Source organism: Ursus maritimus, unplaced genomic scaffold (genome assembly GCF_017311325.1).
Source record: "Ursus maritimus isolate PB19 unplaced genomic scaffold, ASM1731132v1 scaffold_14, whole genome shotgun sequence".
NCBI lineage: Eukaryota > Metazoa > Chordata > Mammalia > Carnivora > Ursidae > Ursus > Ursus maritimus.
Window position 1 is genome coordinate 36564299 of NW_024423786.1, and position 17336 is coordinate 36581634.

At 41.2% G+C, this 17336-nt stretch overlaps 1 protein-coding gene across 6 annotated transcripts in view; it reads left to right on the plus strand.

Moving 5' to 3' along the window:
• Positions 1-17336, plus strand: part of SFMBT1 (Scm like with four mbt domains 1) — a 121821-nt gene that overhangs the window by 84400 nt on the left and 20085 nt on the right. For all 6 annotated transcript variants that reach the window (XM_040628691.1, XM_040628692.1, XM_040628693.1 and 3 more), the window contains 6 exons: positions 6121-6209; positions 8581-8827; positions 9488-9582; positions 10049-10150; positions 11412-11562; positions 13773-13855. In XM_040628691.1, coding sequence (XP_040484625.1) covers positions 6121-6209; positions 8581-8827; positions 9488-9582; positions 10049-10150; positions 11412-11562; positions 13773-13855 — 767 coding nt within the window. The remainder of the gene's footprint in view (positions 1-6120; positions 6210-8580; positions 8828-9487; positions 9583-10048; positions 10151-11411; positions 11563-13772; positions 13856-17336) is intronic.

Below are 17336 nucleotides of genomic sequence, written 5' to 3' on the forward strand. Positions count from 1 at the left end.
TAACTGGTGGTATTAACTTTTATCACTTGATTAATTTGGTGTATGCCAGGTTTTTCCACCGTAAAATTACTTTTATACCTCTAAATTAACAAGTATCTTGTAGGGAGATACTTTGAGATAATGTAAATATCTCATCACTCTTCAAACTTTTACCCCCTGTTTTTAGCACTGATTGATCATTTTTATCTGAAGCAATTATTACTCTAATGTTTACCAAACAGTATTTTCTAATTCTGTCGACATTTCATGATAGGCTACAAGAAAGCTTTCCTTTTCCCCCATTACATACATACGTTTATGTATGTAAGTCAGGGTAGACTCATGATTCTTACCATTTTACTCAATGGGTTATAATCCTTTACTGTCATTATTTATTTTGATGCTCACATTGTCCTGGATTTGGCAAGTGGGCACCCCTTTAAGCTGGCTCATATGTCCTTTGTTATGTTCCCATCATTCCCAACATTCTTTTAGTAGTTTTTTACGTTTTGGCTCAAGAAGCTCCTCCCTGAAATCAGCCATTTCTCCAAGAAGTCCTGGATTGTTTTGGTGAAGAATGGTGTTTTGAAATGAAGATTTAGGTGTTAGGGTCCTTGGGGGTCTGTGGGCTTCTAGTGGCCTTTTTGTTGTTTTGAGTTTTGTTTTTTGTTTTTAAGATTTATTTATTTATTTTGAGAGAGAGAGAATGGGGGGTTGGGTGGCAGAGGGAGAGAGAATCCCAAGCTGAGCGCAGAGCCTGACATGGGACTTGATCCCAGGACCTTGAGATCAGGACCTGAGCTGAAACCGAGAGTCAGACAGTTAACCAAGTGAGCCACGCAGTAGCCCCTAGCTGCCGTATTTTACATGTTTTGTGAAAAAACATTGTAAGAGGAAGCTCTAGAGACGCGAAGCTACTGGCCTACCATCTCATTGTAAGAGTCCAGGAAAACGCATCTATTTTAAATGAGTTTAGTTGAATACAAGGGTATTATAATGAAAGAGCAAGAGGGAGAGCGAGGCGAGGGGGGCGGAATAAAATCATTCCAGAGAAACAACCGCAAAAGACTTGAACATTGTCTCACAGAAAAACATTTCAAAACCAACTAAAAGAAAGTGGTAACAATGATAGAAGCAGTGAGAAAAAGTATAAATAAAATTTATAAAAATTCAGAAATGAGATGGAGAAAAGGGAGATTTGAAAAGAGCAAAAGTAGGAGTTAGGCAAGAACTAGAAATGAAAAAATATTAGAAATGAAGACTAAGTTTAAGTGAACACAGGAACAAATCTACCATGGATGGTATCTGAAGAGAAATGGAAGATGAAAAGGAAGAAAAATTTTAAAATAAAAAAGGAATGAGGAAAGAGAAGAGACTTGGGGTAAAGTCCCTGAAGAAAACCACAACAAGTGAAACAAACTTTCATTCAAGAAAGCTTGACTGAAATAAAGTGGGAGAGATACATTAAGGAAGGGTTCACTTTGCACACAGGAAAATCAAGTGAGAATAGCTATATCAAAGTGCATTCTAGTGACACCTGAACTTTGTTTTTTTTAAAGTATTTATTTATTTGAGAGAAAGAGAGCAGGAGCAGGAAGGAGGGGCAGAGGGAGAAGCAGACTCCCCGCCGAGCAGGGAGACTTAGGCAGGGCTCGATCGCAGGACCCTGAGATCATGACCTGAGCCAAAGGCAGATGCTTAACCATCTGAGCCACCCAGGTGCCCAAAAGATCTAAATTTCTTGAAGAGGAAGGATTGTCACGAGACTATTTGGCAGTAGTGCTTTATGATAAAAGATCGTAGGGTAAGGGTTAAGAAATTTAGTGAAAGATTCTATGAGACAGGGGTTTTACATGAGGCTACACTGAACTGCAGGTATAAAGGCCATAAGCAGACTGTTAGAAGATGTGAAGATTCAGGAACAGTGTTCCTATGAGCCCTTGCTAAGACATCCCCTGGGGACTGAGCTTTAGAAAACCAAGTGAATGAAGAGACATCAGCATAAGAACTGTTAATGAGACATTAAATATATGTGTAGCTGTAGAACTTGGAACTAAATGAAGGTTACAAAGGACACAGTGTAGTACATAATGGCTACATAATCTGACAGTGTAGATACAGTGTAACTATAAAAATGTGAGGCAGCAGAGGGGGAGGGCGCGTGTGTATAGTGGTAAAGCTCATGCTGCCTTTTCAAAAACCCAGCTTTACTGCAGAGTAAACTCATTACCTTTTATTTTTTATTTTTTTAAACTAATTACCTTTTAAATGTTAATTGAGAGTAAAAGACATTACCTGAAATGAGACGGTGAAGAAGAGGAGAGAAAAGAGGTTTTGGCTAATGTTAGTACTGTTTATAGAACAAAGAAATGGAAAATAATCCAAAGATAGAACTAAAGTGTTATGTAAAGGTATTAGTATATACTAAGGTAACCAGAAGAATAAAACCACAAACCTTTCTAACTGCCAAAAGATAGATTTTAAAAAGTGTATGTTCAATTAAAATAGTTCACATAGTGGGAGACTGTGCACACACACACACACACACACACATCAATGACCTATATGATATTTAACAGTATGACAAAATTGAGGGCATACCTATTGCTTATATCAACAGATGTTAATGGGCTTAGTCTTCTATTAAAAGTAAAAGAATAGTTCAGGTTAACTCAGAAAGCAAAACCCACTTCTATGCTACGTACAGGAGACCCAGCTAATGGAGAGATTCGGAAAGGGTTAAAATACAAGGATGGACAAAGATATATAAAAATCAGAACAAATAGAAAAGAAAGTAGGAGTGTCAGTGGTATTTCATAAAGGCAGAATTCAGATCAGAAAGCATTATGAGAGGAAAGGGTGCTTTGTAACGATAAAAGCTGCAGTGCATGGTAAGAAGAAATGGGGACCATCTACTACAGTCAGGGGCTGTTTTCCTGGATAGCCTTGTTTTATGAAAAAAGAAAAATGTATAAAGAATGAAGGAGAGGGGGAGCATATGAATGTGTATATGTGAAGTTCATTTAAAAAAAAATAAAAGAAGTCTATTGAAAAAGTTTCCTGTGTGGGGATGTGCCTGGGTGGCACGGTCAGTTAAACGGCTGCCTTAGCGGCTGCCTTCGCCTCAGGTCATGATCTCAGGGTCCTGGGATGGAGTCCTTGCCTTGGACTCTCTGCTCAGTGGGGAGCCTGCTTCTCCCTCTCCCTCTGCTCCTTCCCCCATTCACGCTCACGTGCTCTCTCTCTTACTCCCTCTCTCTCTCTCTCAAATAAACAAATAAAATCTTTAAGAAAGATTTTCTTAAAATCTTGTGGGGAAGGAAGGAAATGGAATGAAGAGGGGGAGAGGGATAGAAGCTAGATTTTCTGAATGTACCTATTTTGTAGATTTGAATTTTGAACTATGTATTTTATGTGACTATAAAATTTTAAAGAAATTTCTAAAAAACAAAAAAGCAGCATAAAAATGTAACTGTATGGAGATTGTGAAGTGACCACTCAAAGAACTATTTCTATTTCATTGGCTTTCAGATACAGTAATTTAAATGTACATCCCTAATAGGGATATAACATAACAACAACATCAAAAGTAAGCTATTTTCAGTAATCATTGTTAGTGGCAGAGTTGATGTTATTTTGAAATAATATTTGGGTGTTGTGGGATCAAGTCATAATGAAATGTGTGAGAGCTAGGGTTTTCAGCAGGAAAGAAAGGAAACAGAAGTTGGGTAAGTGAAGTTAAGTAGAAACACTGTCTTCATGAATTTGAATTGGAAGTATTAGTATGAACTGATGTGATTTATATCTTAAAAAGAGAGAAGATATTTCTTAGTTCTAGATACTGAGAAGGCCTACAAACACAAACAGTTAAAGAATATAAACAAATGAGCACCCTCAGCACCCTAATTATGACCTCTGAATACCATTTCACCCGAATAAGTTAGAGCTCCTTGGAGAAGGAGCCGATTCCTGGATTCGGGCGGGAAGGGTACGAGCTGAGTGAGCCTGGGACACCGTTCATACCAAAAGTAAGAAGGATGTCAGTGACTGTTTACTACGGTCATGTCGAAAGAGAGTCCCTCTGGTTAAAGACAGGATGGTTGACCATCAGTAGGACAATAGCTGCAATGGCCTGGAACAGGTCATATGTGATTTAGTCAATAATTTCCTAGTGAGACTTGTACACAGAACTCTCACTGGTTGCTTTTGAAGGGTGTGAGGGAACCTGCTGATGAAATTGAAGATTGGTAAATACAGGGAAAGATAAAGAGAATCAAACAGATATCCTGGCTCTTTTCTGTGAACTACACCTCAAGGTAATGAAGTAGTTGAAGAAGTGAAAATTTTCTTTATAGAATATTTTGGTTAGTAAACAACAACAACAAAAAAAGGATGATGGAAAAAATCACCATTTTTAGTCCCTAATGAAGCAGTGTATCTATGACATGACCATTAAAAGCTGCTGTCACCACAAAAGAAGAGACAACCAGACTCAATGTGCTTCTTGATGGACGTGATAGAAGGTTACAACTCCACTTACGGACTATTCTCGATGGCCCCCCAAAAGAGAGATCTGAGTTCGATCAAGCCTATAGCCCTTAATATTGATTCATAGAAAATACAGAGGTCAGTGGAACAGCTGGTTATCACTGACAGGGAGGCAGCCAGTAAAAGGAGACTCAGAAGAACTCTAAACAGACAAAAGGCTCTCTCTCAGCAGCAAATACGCTGCTAGAAAGAGAGAGTGGGGAGATGGTGGGGGAGAAAGAGCATGTGGATCAAAAGAGAATTGAGCAGTATATCAGCCATTTGCAGTATATGTACCTCATTGGGATCCTGATTTGACCAAGCAAATTGGAAAAACCATTTATGAGACATTTGGGGAAATTTAAACATGGACTAGATATTTTTTATTGAAGAATTATTGTTAATTTTTAAAGGTGTGATATTGTGCTTATATAAAGAGTTATTTTCTTTTAGAAATACATACTGGGGCGCCTGGGTGACTCAGTCGGTTAAGCGTCCTACTTGTGACTTCAGCTCAGGTGATGATCTCATGGGTCGTGGGATCGAGCCCCACGTCAGGCTCTGCACTCAGTGGGGAGTCTGCTTGAGATTCTCTCTCTCCCTCTCCCTCTGCCCTTTTCCTCTGACCTTTCCCCTCTTGTGCACTCTTTCTCTCTCTTAAATATATAAATAAAAATCTTTAGAAATACATACTGAGATTAAACTGGGTGAAATTATCTGATAAAATTATATGATATTAGGAATTGGCTTTTAAATAATCTGTGGTTGGGTGGGGTGGGCTGTGTGAGGGTATAGATCATCAGGTTTGGCAAAATATCTGTAAAGAACCAGAGAGTAAATATGTTAGGCTTTACAGGCCATGTGATCCCTGTAACAGCTACCTAATGCTACCTTTGTGGTATAAAGCAGCCACAGACCATGTGAAAACAAATGGGCATGACTGTGTTCCAGTAAAACTTTAATTATAAAAATATACAGTAGGCCGAAGTTAGCCCCCAGGTTGTAGTTTGCCAACAACTCCTGGGAAGACTGACCATGAAGTGACAGTTGTTGAGGCTGGGGTACATGGGGTTATCATACTCTTTTCTCTACTTTTATATAAATTTGAGGATTTCCATCGTAAAAAAAGAAAAAAAAAAGTTAAGTTTTGGATAAAATTGGGCCCACCTGGGGCACCTGGGTGGCTCAGTCGGTTAAGTGTCTGCCTTCAGGTAAGGTTATGATCCCTAGGTCCTGGGATCGAGTTTCACGTTGGGCTCTTTGCTCAGCGGGGAGTCTGCTTCTTCCTTTCCTCCCTGCTTTTACTCTGTCTCTCTCTCTCTCAAATAAGTAAATAAATAAAATCTTTAAAAAAAAATGGGGCCCAACTCCCTGTTACTGTATTCTCTTTGTTTTGTGTATACCTCTTATTAAACTAATTGGGAAGTAGATCTATCTAGAAAGGGATTTTTTTTAAGTTCTGAAAGAAGTAATATGTTGGACTCAGATGTTGAAAGTACAAATGCATCTCTACATCACTTTCTCTGGTTTAACTTCTCTGTATTTGGTTGAGTTTAGTTTCTCTGTATTCTGTAGCTGCATTATGAGTGATCACTCATTTATTCCCTCATCTAGGTATCAGAGATAAAGTGTCTGATTGGGATGAGTTTCTGCGGCAGACCCTGATGGGAGCGTGTAGCCCTCCTGTTCCGCTGCTAGAAGGCGTGAGTATTATTGCTGGCAGAATCAGTGTGGAAAACCCTTCTCCTCTTCAGTGGTATTTCCTGTCCTGGAACCTTAAAATTGATTGCTCCTTTATCACTCTAAAGCAAATAAGCATTGGTACTACAGACATAGACAAAGGGTATCAGTGGGTTTAAACTTATCCTCAGAGGTTGCCAACTGGTGCCTTACATAGTGCCTAAAATGTTCTGAATTTGTTGCTAACACATAACAATCTAGTTTTCCAGGTTCTTTTATGAAGTTGGAAAATGGAGCCTTTTGAGGTCTCTGTCTCTGAGCAGGTGTTGATTCCACTTCAGGAATTTGTAACTCTCACCCCAGGAGACTTGAGACCCCGTTTTCTTTTGCTCAGAAGACAGTGGACTCATTGTATTCTTACCACCCACCTGCCTTCAACAGTCCTTTTAAATTAGTGTAGCTTTTAAGCTTGTTAGTGAGTATAATATAGATTTCTTGTTTTTGCAAAATCAGTTTATTGGTTATGACATTTCTAAGTTATATTTTGTCACTTTCTGTCATACCAGTTACATTCTTTGTGGCATATGTGAAATGCAATGTATGAACATTCCAATCTCTCTACATTTTTGCCAGCACTTGTTACTCTCTTTTGGTTATAGCTGTGCTAGTGAATATGAAGCAGTTTCTCATTTTGATTTGCATTTTCCTAATGACAAATGATGTTAAGTATCTTTTTCTGTACTGTTTGCCATTTGTATATCTTCTTTGGGGAAATGTCTTTGCCCATTTTTAAAATGGGTTGTCTTTTTATTATAGAATTGTAAGAGTTCCTTATATCTGATAACAAGTCCAGGTCAGATACGATTTCCAAATATTTTGTGAACTCTCTTTTCACTTTCTTAATGATACTGTTTACAGCACAAAAGTTTATTTTGATGTAGTCCAGTTTATTTTGTTGTTGTTACTTGTACTTTTGGTGTCATATCTAATTAGGCTTTGTTTAACGCAAGGTTACAAAGATTTACTGCTGTATTTTCTACGTGTTTTATGCTTTTGACTCTTACATCTCATTCTGTGATCCATTTACATTCCCCTTTAAAACTCGATTGGTAAATACTCTATTTCCAGCTGACCTTTATATTTTATCCTCTGACTCATTTCATTATGCTTAGCCAGGGCCTGGCACACACTAAACAAACACACGGTAAAATTTTAATGAATGAATGAAATCATGAACAAATGATTTAATAGATATCCAGCTCTATGTTGACCTTGATTCTGCCATCCTGATTTTTAGCTGTGAACGTGTTCCTCCATTTGTTCGTATGGTCTTTTGCATACATTTGAATATGTAAATGTCACAGAGCAATTCTTATTAGGGAAAAATGTAAGTTTGAATATTAAGAAATGGTTAAGTCATGATATTGGAATCAGCATTCCCTTTTATTCTTTATTGTAGCTTTTTTAAAAAAGATTTTATTTGAGAGCGAGAGTGCGAGCTTGGGATGGACAGAGGGAGAAGGAGAAGCAGACTCCCTGCTGAGCAGGGAGCCTGATGCCGGATTGATCCCAGGACTGTGGGATTATGACCTGAGCCGAAAGCAGACACTTAACCCACTGAGCCACCCAGACACCCCTGTGGTAGCTTTTAATATGTATCTAGAGTGATAGTTAAACTTTTCCATTCCATTAGCATAATCAAAACACTGTGTTCATAGGAATATTGTTGTGAAATGAGTCAGAAACAACTGAAGTGCCATCAGTAGATAAGTGGATAAATTACTGCCCATTTATAACACAGAATATCAATTAATAGTATAAAAGAATAAAGATTTGTATGTGCTATAATAGAAAGATAGCTGTGATGTATTAAGTGGCAAACACGAATAGGAAAAGAGTATACAGTGGCCCCTTTTTTCAAAAAACATGAGAGAGACAGACACAGGTAGATGTTGACTTCTGTGTAGAAAAACCAGTCTCAGAGTGGGTGCCAAAGTGTTTATCATGGTTCTTTCTCGGAGGTGGGATTGTGGGGGATTTTGACTTTTGTCATGCTTGATTTTTCGTTTAATGGTGACCATATTTGCTTTTACAGTCAGACTAAGTAATGATGATAATTTAAAATTTTTTACTAGATGAAACTATACAACATAGCCCTAGAGACAGAGGTCTGTTAGAATAGTTTCATTGCGTTGTAAGTAGAATTTTCTTTAAGATAAACATTTTCATGTCATCCAGAAATAATACTATGGAGACTTGTATGATATTTGGCCTTTCAGTGTCACGGCTTTGAGTGGGTAGAAATGTAAAGGCTCATTGGAGATCCTTTACAGCTTGCCTTTTTAAAATACTCTGTGAGCTTCTCATAATCGTTTTCACCTCTTGCGCCTACAGCTCCGCAACGGGAGGAATCCTTTAGATCTCATTGCTCCGGGCTCCAGGCTCGAATGCCAAGCTTTCCGGGACTCGTTAAGCACTTGGATTGTTACCGTAGTAGAAAACATTGGGGGACGGCTGAAGCTGCGTTATGAAGGACTTGAAAGCTCTGACAATTTTGAGCACTGGTTGTATTACTTGGATCCATTTCTTCATCACGCTGGTTGGGCTGCTCAACAGGGATATGAGCTTCAGCCCCCATTAGGTGAAGAGTAATATAACATTTTTCTTTTAACTGTTACATTATTGTTAGGTTTTTACTAATGTTGATGAGACTGAAAAATTTATTACTCTGCATATTACAAGTGTAATAGAGATATTCCAAAAAATATATATTTGATTAAGTGCCTATTTTTCTTTTGGCTTATTAATTTAGTAATTTGCCACACATCTTGCTGTGCCTTATGGACTCCTGCCCCAACTCTTACTGACCCCTTACCAAAATTGAAGAAAAATTTTCTAGGTAGCATTTAGATAGGTATACGAGTAGGATAGGTCTTAGGGTAGGTCATGGTTCAAAGTGAATTGTTGATTAGAAGAAATAACAATCTCAAAACTGGAGTTACTGTTTAAAGCACTTTGCGCCTCCTCTTCTGTGCTTCAGTTTGGGTGTTGTATTATTCTGCGGCCTGCAGCAGTCCTTATGATCTTGCTGTGGGAATTTTCCCCAGGCCTCCTCCCCAGGCTCTGAACAGAGGGGACAAAGTGCTGAGTTAAGGTGCAGGCTCTGTGAATGAAGATGGTGTAAGTGTGCCAGAGCCCTTTCTTTTCCCCATGGAAAGTGTCCTGTTTACGTGAATGCTATCCGAACAGATACAAAGTGTGTACGTTCTCATTTAAAATGTCCTGTCTTATTTTACAAAAGCCATCCGGCATCTGAAAAATGAAGCTGAGTGGCAAGAGATCTTGGCCAAAGTGAAAGAGGAGGAGGAAGAGCCATTGCCATCATACTTATTTAAGGTAAAAACAGAACGGGACAGAAGGTGCTCACCTTCGCACAGTAGGGTCAGGCACAGAGCAGACAGTAACCCTGGGGGTCAGTGAGAATTGCTGGGGTGTCTGAAGGAGGTAAGAGGTTTGAAGGCTGGAGTGATGGGTATCCTGTTTTTCTTGTAAACGTAGTCTAGGTTTTCTCCCAACATTCTCTTAAAGAATTTGAGTCTTTTCTTTTCCACTCTTAACTACATAGTCCCAACTCGTTATAAAATAAACTTGTTTTCCTCCAGATGGTCTTTGTGTTCCAAATACAGAGAGTAGGAGTACTTCCTGTGTTTTTGTTTCTGAATAATTTTTTGCAGGAAAGAAAATATACAATTAAATATACAGTTCTATTTCAATTGATTAAGAGTAGTGTTCAGCTATATATGAGTATAAAATAAATGTGAAAATATTGTATTTTTATTCCCTCTTGGTGTTTGCATTTCAGGACAAACAAGTGATTAGCACTCATTCGTTCTCTGTAAATATGAAGTTGGAAGCTGTGGACCCCTGGTCTCCTTTTGGGATCTCTCCGGCTACAGTTGTTAAGGTAAAATGGGGGCAGCTCTTTTGGTACGAATACCTGTCAGGATGCCTGGTTTAGGAAAGTGGCTAGAGTTTTGATCTTCAGCTCTGCTAATCTGAGCCGTGTTTCTCCTAAGCTGTGAGGCTACAATGACTTCTGTGCGCATTTTGTATTTGTACAGTCTAGCTCTCTGTGGCCCATTCCTCCTTCTGGGCCTGGTCACCCCAGCCCACCAAAGCTTGGGTGCCAAGAGTAGTGGGGCGTGGTCTTTGGGGCAGGCGTTGAGGCAGATAACTAGAGGGGACTTATGCAGGCCACGGTGTCTGAGAAGTCTGGGCACAGGTGACAGTGTCAGTGTCCACCCAGATGCAGGGCTCAGTGGGGATGGGGCAGCTGGGGGCGGGGCAGATGATCATGAGATGTGTGCAGGATTGCTCCAGAATGTAGTCCAGAGTTCAGACTCAGACTCCAATCTCTTGGAAGGCTGACAAAAGGAAGGCTCCTATTGAGAGTAAGCACAGGAGCTGGGCAGGTTGTCAGGCCCTGGTAACTCTGTTTCTGATACTGAGGCACAAGACAAGGGGTTAGTTCAGGACTAGAGCAGAGGCCTGTTTACCCAGAGTAGAGCCAGAAGACAAGTGTGACTAGAGGAGTGGTCGCTTGGACGCCGAATTGTCTGACCTATTGAGATTTAATTTTTTTTTTTTTTTGCCTTAGGAGAAGATTACTCTGAGAACAGGGAGGGATTCTGAACCTGCAGTGGGGTCAGAAGGCCCTTTCTGGAGTCTGAAGGGCCGTGGGGTGGCAAGGAGTCGAAGCAGGTTAATAAAACCTTTTTGGCATTTGAAACTAGGCTAGGATCCAGAAAGCTGATGTACAAGTTTTGGTGGACTCCTCACTCGGCCTAAACTAAATTTCGTTTGGAGCCCAAATATTTAGATTTGAACCCAGGTTCTGCTACTTTCTTGCTGGATAAAATGGGGCAAATTGTTTAACCTCTTTTTAGATCTAGTTTCCTTATCTGCAAAATGGGGTTGATGATGGTACGTACCTTATTATGTTGTAAGGAAGGTTAAAACTGAGTTAATGCCTGAAAAGCATTTAATTAAAACAGTGCCTGACGCATAGGTACCATTTATTGAGTGCTTAGCGTTATTATTCATACCCACTGTGGCTATGCAGTTTTGTGACCTGTTTGCCTACTCCAAGGAAATGGTGTACACACGTGTGTCCTTTCGTACCTGCACATAAACCATTTGTGTTGTCTGTTCGATTGTATGTGCAGGTTTTTGATGAGAAGTACTTCCTTGTGGAAATGGATGATTTGCGACCAGAGAATCACGCACGACGATCTTTCGTGTGTCATGCTGACAGTCCTGGTATTTTCCCCGTGCAGTGGAGTCTGAAGAATGGTTTACACATCAGCCCCCCTCCTGGTAGGTAGTTGTTCTGTTCTGAGTTGTTCATCGCGGACAACATCACCTGCGTCTTTGTCTCTCTCTCTCCTCATTGCTCCAGCCTGTCCTTAACATTTTTGGGTCCCAAGACAAGTATAAATGAAGGCCTTGATTCCATATATTTACGTATTGGCAAGTTATAAGTTAAGCTCAAAAACTATTGGGTATGTTCTGTCCTCCTACCTTGACAAATATGTCTTTAGAACAGCCTGGGGTTTCATGTGGCTTCCTAGTTCGCTCCCTCCTGTGTCTGTTGTGAGGGCACAGAGGAGTGAGGGTAGGACACCCAGGGAGTGTCAGGAGCTGGCGTATGAGAGAAGGCCTCAGTACCAGAGCTGGGAGGTCGGAGGCAGATAGCTGTGATTTTTAGGTTTCTGGGCATCCCCTTGGAGTGAGGCGCTCAGACTTCAGAGGAAGGTTTATGATTAAGAGCAGGACTCAGAGAAGCTGTAGGTAGGAAAGCAGCAACTCATTTTCCTGGTGTTGGTAACTTTGCAAAATATAATCTTTTTTTTTTTTTTTTTAAGATTTTATTTATTTAGAGAGAGCATGGTGGGGGTAGGAGGAGGGGCAGAGGGAGAGAGAGACTCTCAAGCGGGCTCCACACCCCGTGCAGGGCCCACATGGGTCTCGATCTCATGACCCTGAGATCATGCCCTGAGCCTATATCAAGAGTCGGGTGCTTAACTGAATGAGTTACCCAGGTGCCCCTGCAAAATATAATCTCTGGTCCTTTAATCAAAGTTCTTAAATATGATGGTAGTTGACCTTGACTGAAATTTTTAGTATTTTTAAACTTCCAATATCTGGACATGTCAAATGCTTATCCGACTTTTGTATCAGCACATCAGATTATTTGGCAGTCTGTGTGTCCTTTACTAGTAGGCTTTTGGTGAACACAGCTTCACTTTCTAAGTGGTAAGTGCTGGAACACTGGGCTAGAAGTACTCTTCTCTGTTAACAAGAGTCATAAACTCAGGCCCTTTTGCTGTTTATTCAGCCTCCATTCATTCAACGAACATCTGTGGAATGTTTGCTATGAGCTAGGCATTGGGCTTGTCTGTCACCGGGGAGACAAAAGTGAGTACGGCAGTTCCGGCAAGGAGCAGGTAGGGGAGAACAGTCCTGGAGCCCCCACCGTTCTCCATCAGTGAACAGAGAGTGGGCCTGCCTGCCTGGTGGTGGTGGCAGGAGGGCGCACCCCTGCGGGAGGAAGTTCTTGCTTTGCTGGAAGGCTCTGGACATCCCAAGTTCTTTATCTTACCAGCTGCCTTTATGTGAAAAGGAAAAACAATTATTAAAGATATTGGAGCTTTCAGCATTGTTATAAACAACGCATCTGTCCCTGTAAATAGGAGGAAAGTAGTGGATTATGTCACTGAAAATGGCAGCTAATTTACTGTGAGGTGGAGCCGGGGGAGAGCTTGGTGCCAGTTTGAGTTGGGCAGAGGAGGGACTGCAGAGCTCGTGTGGCTGCCCGGTGGCGTAGTAGGCTGCCGTGTGCCTGTGAGGTGCTCTGCTCCGTGCGGCCGGGAGGGCTGCTCCGAAACAGCGGGGCAGCTGGGCAGATGGTGCGGCCAGGACGTCAGGTCTGAGAGGCCTCTACCGGGAGCCATGCTGGACTGAAGGAGGCCATTAAGCTCAACTCTTCTTACGAAAGGAATTCATGATTGAGGTTATAAGAGCCTTGCGGTTCTGTAGAACATGAGTCTGAAAACAGTGCTGAGAGCATTGTGTCAGGTGTGGCTAAGCTGTGTGAGGGCATAGCTTCGGGGGAGGAAAAAGATGATCTGCTGTCTCTTCCTTGAGAGCCTAACTTGGAATAGAGTGGGGATAGTAAGACTGGATTTATTAGTACAAATGAAACCCAGTCATAAATGTCTTCAGTTCTTCCGGTAAACTGCCAGCAGCTAATCATATAAAATAGTGTTGAAGATAAATGCGTAGTTTGAAACTTGAAAGTTTAAAAAATGTATCTGAGGAATTTTATTATATTGCTGTGGTTGACCAGAGATGCTCTGTTTTATAACATGAACGATGCTTTGGATTTATTGGTTGTTTTTCATCCTCCCAAAAATGAGCAAAGTCTTCACATTAGCAAATGAGAAGTGGTGGGTGGACACCTGGCAGAATGGAAGAGCCGGGCAGGCACGTGGGCTGTGAATCATTGTCTTTGTGTCCTTATTCAGGCTACGCGGGCCAGGACTTCGATTGGGCCGACTACCTCAAACAGTGTGGTGCTGAAGCTGCTCCCCAGAGGTGCTTTCCTCCGGTGAGAACCCCGCTCCCTCGTCGCCGCGCCCTGGGCCTGCCGGGCACTGCTGTGCCTCCCATGCCCATGTGGCTATCACTCAGTCCTCTCGCTCAACCCAAATGAACATCTTGCCGAATATAATAAAATGGTCCAGGGAAAAAAGTCATTTACTACAGAAGTTAATTTGTTGATTTAATTGGTTTTTAAAGTTTATCAGTTTTTTTATTTAGTTGAAATCGTGCATTTTTTTTAGCTCGTAATTATCTTTCATTGTTTAAAAATAGGAAAAAATGTTTAAATATTAAGTGGAAGAAATCATTAAACTTATTTAAAATACTTCTGTGAAAATACTACATGCATACGGTTTACAACACCAAATAGCAGTAAAAAGCTTACAATGTAAAACAACAGGTCCCTGCCCTATCCCTTTCTGTGGTCTCCCTTTCCAGGAGTGCTCATTCCGGTTGTTCTCACTGTTGTTCTGGTATTTATACTTAAATCATTTTCAAAATAGTATGCTGCTATCTTTCAAGTCACTAATTTTAGACATGTCTGTTGGTTGTATGTTATGGTAAATGAGCACTTAGCTATTTTATATTACCTTTCTCCTCTGTCTTACCCCCCTCTTCTTCCTATTAGAGTTATATTACAGTTGGGTTAAGTCCGAATTGAGTATTTACGCTATGATATGCATTCATATATTATTCACAACTGGGCACTGCATTAGTTTATGATTTTCTCTTTTTCATTTGTCCTCAAGTTAATAATTGCCTTGTTTTTCATAGCTTAATTTTTTTTAAGATTTATTTATTTGAGAGAGAGAGAGAACATGAGCAGGGGGAGGGACAGAAGAGGAGAGAGAGAGAGAGAATCCTTAAGCAGATTCCCCTCTGAGGACCCCGAGATCAAGAGTCGGACGCTTAATCTACTGAGCCATCCAGGTGCCCCTTCATAGCTTAATTTTCTTCGTTTCTATTGCTAGTTCTTCCCATACCTTCCAGTAGCTTCTCATAACTGTTCCACAAAGGCAATCACATCAGGAAGTCTGTGATCCCCCCCAACACCTTTATGAAGCTTAGAGTTTATTTGAGGAGTGAGGAGACGCTAATAACATATGCAGAAGTTCCCTTACCTGACTCTCAGATGGAGTATTAGTGGGTTAATTGAAAGTCAGCTAAATCAGGGAATCATCTTTTGACGGAACAGTCTATTTTAACTTAAGATGTATTAAAAATGCATTCATTTTTTAATCTTCTGGTAAGGCTTTTCCTTTGCATGTGGATTGTCAACTGGTTTAACACAGAGTAAACATGTACCCTGTCTACCTGTGTACATGCCGTGCTCTTGGGGTTTCTAGTGCAGTGAGATCTCTGATGCTCTGAAACAGGACGAGTGCAACCCCTTGTCAGTTTGTAATTACTTTTCCTTCCCCTATCCTTTCACACTCCTCTTGCCCACACCTGTTTTAGCAGCGGTTTTCCAGTGACTCCCGTTGATTATTGTCAGCAGCAGCTATCATTTTCTGTGGGTGTATGGTAGAGGAAGGCCGCTGTCTCACTGACAGGAGCCCAGGAAGACCAAGAAAAGGCTGTGCCGCCAACCACTTCTGCAGGTGTCTGAGGTTCCGCCCTGAGCACCTGCTGCTTTGGCCCCATCCGCCGTGAGGGTGGGCCCTGAGCGACAGGACTATGAAGAACACAAGCGCCTGGGCCTGAGTCACAGTCCCGTGTTGGGAGCGAATGCCTGCATAGCTGTTCTGGAGCATTTCCCGGAAGTCTCTTTGGTCCAACTAGACCTGTTCGTTTTTTCTAGTTACAGCTCTTTCTTTGTATTTTAGGGTAGAAGGTTAAAGTACAGGATATTCCATAGACACATTCTCTTTTCCTCAAGTCCGCAACCACTCAGATAACCTTGGTGTAGGAACTTTGTCATTTCTAATATTTTTCTTAGAGACATCCCTCTTAGCAACCTCCATTCTCTGTCTCCCCAGACAGGTTGCTTGCTCACCAGGCTTGCCGTGAGATTTTAGTCCTGGGGACTGCCTTTCAGTGTCACTCAGGGATTTGCCTCTCCCCTTTCTTAAGATTTAAGATTCCTGTTTTGTATGTCTGGCTGCCTCCTCTTTCTTGGTTTATTCCCTTATTTGGTTGGAGCCCATCTCCCAGTAGCTTCCTGAAATGAGATGCAAGAGGTAAATTTTTATAGACTTGGCATGTTTGAAAACGTCTTCATTCTGTTAACTTGACTGATGGTTTGGCTCAATGTGGACTTTTAGGTCCGAAGTTACTTTAACTGAGCATCTTGGAAACATCATTTAGTTGTTTTCTACCTTCTACCGAAGCTGTCGAGAAATTGAAACCTGTCCTTATTCTTGGTCTTTCATAGATGATTTGCCTTGTACTCTGTCCCTGGAAGGTTATAGAAGCTTTGCCACCACGTTTCCTAGCTGAGCCGCAGTGTGGCCTGTTGGCCCGTCTTCATTCACTTGCTGGGTTCTCGGCCAGCACGTTCTCTCTAGACATCGTTCCTCTCTGCACTGGGAAGTGCTCTTGGACCTCTTCTTTGATTTCCTCCCTTGCATTTTCTCTCTTCTCTTCTTCTGGAAGTACTTTTATTTGTATGTTGGCCCTCTGGATCAGACCTCTACTTTTCTTACCTTTTTCTCCTGTTTTCTGTTTCTTAATCTTTTTGCTTTGCTTGATGAAAGATTTCCTAAACTTTATCTTTCAGCCCTTCTTTAGAGTTTGTAATTTTTATTATCACATTTTTAAAATTTTCCAGAGCTCTTTCTGGTCTCTGAATATTTATTTTTAATAGCATACTATTCTTGTTTTAAAGATGTGGTAGTTTTTATCACTCAGGGGATGTTAACTACCCCTGCCTTTTGGGAAATTTTCTTCTTGCATAAAAAGTTTTCTCCACTTTGTTGTTTTGTCTGCTTTGGTCCCTAGCCTTCATATTTTTAGATGTCTGGTAATGCTTGGTGATTTGCTCATGTTTAAGAATGGGGGGACTGAAAGATAAAGCCGAGTGGAAGCTCTGTGCATGTGGGTGGGACTTGTCAACCTTGAACTTCTTTTTTAGGGTGGGATCTGGCTGGCCGTTTGTCGGGGACACCTAAATCCATATCTTCCTGTGTTTCTTCTTGGGCTTGTCATATGACCATATATTTCTCCGTCTGCCTGGAGGGTAGAGTCAAGGGCTGGACCTCTCAGCATTCCATCTGCAAAACCCTGTTTGGTTTTTTTGCATGTATGCTCTCAGCAGCTCCCGTGCCCTCCTGGCCCAGGATCTCTTGTCTCTGATCTGCTCTGGAGGATAAATCCTCTCATCTTTTGTAGGGGAAGGGATGGGATAATTGCCTGGGGGTCTGGAGTGGAGGAGCCAACGGTCTGACCTAAATGCTTCCTAAATGTTTCCAGCAAATCTTTTCATTTGACTCTTTCTTGTCTACCTACAGTTGCCTAGTCCCTGGTGCTGTGTGTTCTTAGCCTGCTTC